The 6,000-nt window shown below is 54.0% G+C and overlaps 1 protein-coding gene across 1 annotated transcript; it reads right to left on the minus strand.

The window, feature by feature from the left end:
- Positions 1-777: 777 nt before the first annotated feature.
- Tnnt3 (troponin T3, fast skeletal type) lies at positions 778-5,793 on the minus strand. Its single transcript, XM_052713398.1, has 8 exons — positions 5,699-5,793; positions 5,001-5,117; positions 4,831-4,908; positions 4,464-4,577; positions 4,249-4,358; positions 4,011-4,101; positions 2,296-2,336; positions 778-1,015 (listed from the first exon to the last, which is right to left on the minus strand). The coding sequence occupies exons 2-8, from the start codon at positions 5,082-5,084 to the stop codon at positions 961-963; spliced, it is 573 nt and encodes a 190-aa protein (XP_052569358.1). The 5' UTR covers positions 5,085-5,117; positions 5,699-5,793; the 3' UTR covers positions 778-960.
- Positions 5,794-6,000: the final 207 nt, after the last annotated feature.

Raw genomic sequence — 6,000 nt, forward strand, 5'->3', positions numbered from 1 at the left:
CTGCTCTCTCTTGGGGTGCATTACAGATGGGCTACATGTGCTCTCTGGGGGTTGTCAGTTGCCTTCAGGGGCCTGGTGAGGGCTGACTGTACTCCCTGTTTTTCATTCCGAGCGCTGGCTGTGGCTGCCCTGCCTCCCCAGTCTTCCCGGAGGTGTTTGTGCATAAGCCCCTTCCTCTATGAATACCTCGCTGTGCAGGGCTCCGCGTCTTGATCCAATTTCTGTGATTTATATTTTCCATAATTCTATTTGGTCAGGACTTTCAAATTTATTGCACAGTTGTGTTCTGTGTTCCCTGTAATATAGGAGAACGCTGTTTGCCGAGCTTGCTCCCTCGTGGGAAACGTGCTTTCCTGCATTCCTCTCCCCCCTTGATGTGCTAGCTGGAGCTCCCCCCTCGCCTCCCCCCCTTCGGGGTGTCTGCAACGTCTCCAGGCAGCCAGCCTTCCTCCCTAACCCTCCCAAGGTTGGGCTGTTTCTTCTTTAAACAGTGCTTTGGGCTGCCCAGGCAGCCTTCTAACATGGAGGGCTCTGGTGCAGGGGAGAGAAGGGGTGCCCTAGGAATAAAATGTCTCTGATAAGAACAGCTACAGGGCAAGTTCTGGGGGTACATTAGGGCACAGCACCATGTGCAGTTGAGCCGCAGTTGCTAACAGCAGTAAAATACCCTGAGTCTTCCAGGGCTGTCCTGAGGTGTGCTCGCATGGCGCTCCTGTATGGCAGCACCACCTCTCAACCTCCCTCTGGCCCCTTATGCATGACAGCACATACACAGTAGAGGGGAGTCTGAGAACTTTATTCCCAGACCCCAGAAGGTGAGGGCATTGAGGCAGGATGGGCCCTGAGCTCCAGAAAAAGCCTGGGTGTGAGGGTTGGAGGGTGCAGAGCTGGAATAACCGGCCCTGGCGGGAGTCAGGGGGGACGGTCTCTGCTGCTGCAGCAGCGCACCGCTCGGCTCCTTTACTTCCAGCGCCCACCGACTTTGCCCTTGGCTGTGGCACCAGCCTTCTTGCTGCTGCAAACGGGAAGCAAGTTGTGCTTAAGGTTCAGAAGTGTCCAGCCAGCTAGTGGAGACTTTCAGCTCCGGTTTCCCCAAGCTGTTGCCCCCCACTTCCAGTGCACACACCTCGTTCCAGCCTGAGCAGTAGGAGCTGACTCACCTGCAGTGGGCCTGACAGGGCCTGGGCACTAGTGTGGTTAGGACAGGGTTAGCTGGTTACCTGGGCTCACCTTCTGTTCTCCTGCTTTGGCCAGGGGGAATACTGCAGACAGGCCCATGCCACACTAGCTTTAAACACTATTGGTTTTGAAGTCTGTGCCTTTCTGATGGCAGCTAAGGGTACCTGTCCCCAGGACTTGGGACCTTATTATCTGAGGCCCTCTATACCCCACCAAGCTGGAAGCAGGATGAGTGCTGTATGAGGGTCCAGGTTGGCACGAGGATAAAAGTACATGTGCTCTGAAGCCAGCCCAGTGGGACCTTGGGGTGGTGATGTTGTGTCCTCACAGACCTTCCTGAGAATCCTAACATATGCACACACCCACGTTCACATGCACCTGGCATCTCATCAAATGAGCCTGTCATGACCCTCCAACCCACCCAACAGAGATACAAGCCAATAGCTCCTTCCCTGGAGGAGCACCCATCTCCCCTGAGCATCATGGAAGTGTGGAAGGAGGGAGAAAAGTCCCAAGAAACAGGAAATCTAAGCAGTTCCACTTGATTCTGTCCTTGGAGTGTGACAACCCCATGTCCAGGCTCAGTATCAGACTCCCAGCATTATATCAAACTCAGCACCTGGTGAGGGGTCACTGTAGCAACAGGTCCCTCCAGCTAAAGCACTGGGATCAAAGGAAGGGCCTTGTGCATGCTGGGCAAGCACTCTATCAGGTGAACTATACTCTTACTCCTCATTCCTTTCTTTCCTTAACTGAGATAGGGTTTCACGTAACCCAGCTGGCCTTGAACTCCTGATCCTGCTCCCAACTCTGGAGAGGTATTGGGATTGTAGATATTCATTACCACACCCTGTTACAGGCTTCCTGCTGGCCAGCACATCATAGAGGGGAAGGTATTACTAACAAACTCCATCTGGCACTTCCTGCATGCAGGAGAGGAAGGAGCCAGGGGGTCCTGGGACCCAGTTAGTCTTGTTATTGCTCTGTTAAGGGCCAGCCACCAAGAGCCCTTGTTCAGGGACCAGTTAAAATGTCTAGGCCCTGGGTAGGGTTGCAGGTAGCTGGCTCTGGGGACTCTGGGCCCAGCACAGAGCGAGAATGGGCTGGGCTACTTACTGCTTCTGGGCTTGGTCAATGCGGCTCCTGAGGGTGGTGATCTGTAACAACACAGGTGACTTACTGTGACAGAGACCTGGGAAGCCCAGCTGGGCACTGGCTAGGGGACACGTGTCTTTACCACAGGGCTGGCCAACTGTGGCATCTCCACTGTATCCTCATTGCAGCGACACAGACTCCTGTCCAGTTTCCTTACTGTCTCCTGGCTCCTTTGTGAGAGGTCACTGCTGCTTTCTCCTGGGACTGCGTCTTGACTTGCTCTCTAGCTACCACACACAGCAGCTCCCAACTGGCCACTTACCTTGTGGCTGTGGCAGGATGCAGGCAGGGTAAGGGACAGGGTGGAGGTGAGGCCTCCAGACCTCCCAAAGTTCCACCTCTGACTCCTGATCCCAACCTTCCTGCTCCTTGGCCCATAGTGCCTGCTCCTGATTTGGTGGCCTAGAGGCTCTGGCCCCAAGTGGAGCTCTGGGAAGGCAAGAACCTTGCTTTCTCATCTGCCAACAAGGGCATCAGGCCGGCCTCATAGCCACCAACTGAGGTCAGGAGGGAGGAGTTGTGGCATAAGGAAAAGGCCCTATGCCACCAGTGTCCTCAACAACCCAGATCTTTGCCATGCGAGAGGCTGGCTGAGCATTGCACACCCACAAGCCTGGCTCTGCCTACTCACAACTTGGCCAGCATCTCCACTCTGGCCCGGACAGTCATGATCTAGAAAAATCGAGATGGTTACCAGGTTGGGTGGGCAGCTGAGGCTTCAAGGCCCTGATAAATATGGGGCAAGTCTCCTGATGATCAGCCAGGCTCTGTGAACCCCAGAGACCAGACATGGGCAGAGTGTATCTGGAGGCTATGGGTTCCTGACTCAGATATCGTTGCTAGGAGGGGCCTGGCCTTTGCTTGGTGGCATCTCTGAGCTAGCTCCTGGGATAGCCTTGAGGCTGAGGGATGAGTCTTTCTAGAGATGGCAAACAGTGGAGGTATGGAACCAAGGCTCTCCAAAGTTGAGCAACTAAGACCCATCTCATTTACCCAGAGGTTGCAAGAAAGAGCCAAGAACTTGTAGATCGTCTATCTTGATGGTTGTGGGAGATGCCCCTGCATGAGTTTCCACCTCTCCCTTCACCTGGCACTTGAGGGACATGAGGGGGAGACATGAGTACAGCCTTGCTAGTGAACTCAAGGTGTTTGCATTTGCAGTAAGCACAGCAGACACCAGGACAGGAGCCTTTCCTTGCATCCATGGTGGGTAGGAACAAGCTTGGCTTCTAACTCATCCCCCAAGGCCCTGCCCCATCTCTACAGCCCCTTACCTTAGCTTGCCCTCATACCTATGAAGGTTGTAACTCCATCTCAGATTCCCTGCTCCCCAGAGGAGACACAGTACTAAACTCCCTTTTCCAGTTTCAGGTGAAGGTGTGAGTTACCCTACCAGCCTGCTTGCCTGCCCTGAAGAGGCAGATGTCATGGGGACCTCAGCAGTTTGAGAACCCATAACAGTTCCAGCTACAGCACTGGCCAGTTCAGATGCAGGTCGGGCTGATAGCTCAGGCACTTCCCCTGAAGGACAGTCTCCAGAAGTGGCCCCCAGCTGGGGCTCAGTGGAGCCAGGTCTCAAGGTGAAGGCAAGAGTATAACTGGGCTGTGGGGAGACAGTTGACTTCCCTGGAGAGTGAGACCCCGCAGGCTCAAGAACCAGAGATGGCTAGACTCACATCGTATTTCTGGCGTTTCAGCTTCTCCCCAAACTCAAATTTGTCAGTCTCCAGTTGGTACAGGGTATCCCAGAGTTCCTTGGCCTTGTCCCTGGAAGATGGAAAAGAGGAACTTTGATAGGATGAAACCAGAAAGGCAGGGCCCAAGACCCTGCTTCCGTTTCCCAACCACCACAGAGAGCTGTGGCTCGGTTCTTTTGGGGGGAGGGTCGGGCACCATTTGGGAGGGCCAACCCACCTCAGCTTGTCATCACTAAGATGGTCGATGTTCAGAGGCTTGCGTCTCTCTGCAAGAATCTTCTTCTTCATCTCCCTGGCTGTCTGCTTCTTGCCTCTCTTCTGGTCAGCCTGCAGAGGGGAGAGGTGATCAGGAGCCCAGTCTCAGGAGGCACATGGCACAAAACCCAGCCCCCACTTGAAGGCCACCTTCAGGGCTCTGAGCGTGTTCCTCACCTTGGCCAGGTAGCTGCTGTAGTTGGCACCCATGGAGGACAGGGCCTTTTTCTTCTTCATGTCATCCTCAGCTCTCCTCTTGGCATCTTCTTCCTCTCTTCTGGCCTTCTCCTCCTGTGGAGACCCCACCCCCAAGATCCTCAGGGGCTGCCCTTTGAGCAGGCTTCAAAGACTAGCTCGACTTAGAAACTTCTAGAAGGAGGTTGTTCTTGGGCGGGGTGGGGTGGGGGGAGTTCTGTAGAGCAAGAGGCATTAACCCACTGGCTCTGTTGTTGGCCCAACAGAGGGCCACCATGAAAGGAAGACCCATGATCCTGTGCTTCTCCGGCTGCACAGGCTAGAGGCAGCAGCATGACATTGTCCTTACTGCCAGTCTGTTCTGGCGTTCCCGCTCCTTCTCAGCACGGATTCTTTGCTGCTCAGCTCTTTCCGCACGCCGCTTCTCCTGCAGCCGAGAGGGAAAAATGGTCAGCTTTGCCCTGTCCTGCTCAGTCCCTGCAGGAGCACCCAGCACCCTCCCAGAGCAGCAGTACTCACAATTCTCTCCTTCAGCGCAATCAGTTCCTCCTCCTCCTTCTTTCTAGCTTCAAAGTGGCTGTCGATGAGAGCCTGGAGCTCCATGAGGTCCTTGTTCTGACGCTTTTTCTGAATATCCTGGGGGCAAGAGAGAAGTTTCTACCCCTCCTGGCCAGCCTGAGACCCACTTGCAGCAAGGGGCACCTTCTACCAGGTCTCTACAGCTGCTGCCTTCCTGAGGCCCAGAGTGACCTAGTCTGGACATGCCATGATCAAGATAATGCCCTTCCTATGGAGGAATCCAGGCCCTGACTAATCATGAAGCCAGCACTATCCTTGAGGTGACCTGTCTCAGACTTGGCTCTGTCATCCTCAGAGATGTCCTCTTGGGCCAAACAGAGAGGAGACTGTGAGACTGACTTGCTGTATACATGAATGGGTGTTTGAACAGATAAATGGATAGATGAATGGGTGGATAAAATGATAGACAGTTGAGTGAAAGGATAGGTGGATGAGTGGATGGATGGGTGGGTACAAGGATGGGTGGAGGAGAAGGGAAGGGATCTCCATTTCCTTGGGTCTGTGAGTGAATTATGGGAGTGTGGCCTAGAGATGGACTACCTTGCTTCTGGCTGTTTGGGAAGATACGACCTGAAGCCTAGCCTAGAGTTCAAAGGTTGGAGCTTGGAGTGAGGGTGATCTGGTCCCCATAAACTTACATCGAAGTCTACTTTCTCCCCTTCTGGGATCTTAGGAGCAGTGAGTCTGGGAAAGAGACACAAAGATTATTTCATAAGCAGGGACAACTGGAACCTTCCCACAGTGGAGGCCAGCCAGCCTCGAATCTAGGCTGGCCTCCTCCTCGAATCTAGGCTGGCCTTCTCCTTTTCCTTGCACCCTGGCACCCAACAGAGCATGCCTTCACTAAAGTAGTTTGCCTGGCTCTTTGTTTTGGGGTTTCTAACCCGTGTCCCAGGAATGGTTTGTTCCTTCCTAGAAGGTGTCACCTCTGTTTTGCCCA

This window comes from Peromyscus californicus, unplaced genomic scaffold, assembly GCF_007827085.1.
Source record: "Peromyscus californicus insignis strain IS unplaced genomic scaffold, ASM782708v3 Scaffold_4__1_contigs__length_199733344, whole genome shotgun sequence".
Taxonomy (NCBI): domain Eukaryota; kingdom Metazoa; phylum Chordata; class Mammalia; order Rodentia; family Cricetidae; genus Peromyscus; species Peromyscus californicus.

Excerpts from the sequence above, each read along its gene's own strand:
- Tnnt3 (XM_052713398.1), bottom strand. The coding sequence starts at position 5,084 with ATGGAGCTCCAGGCTCTCATCGACAGCCACTTTGAAGCTAGAAAGAAG. Across the intron at positions 4,578-4,830 it reads AACGCCAGAACAGACTGGCA|GAGGAGAAGGCCAGAAGAGA; the intron begins GTAAGGACAATG and ends GGGTCTCCACAG. Across the intron at positions 1,016-2,295 it reads ATTGACCAAGCCCAGAAGCA|CAGCAAGAAGGCTGGTGCCA; the intron begins GTAAGTAGCCCA and ends TCCCGTTTGCAG.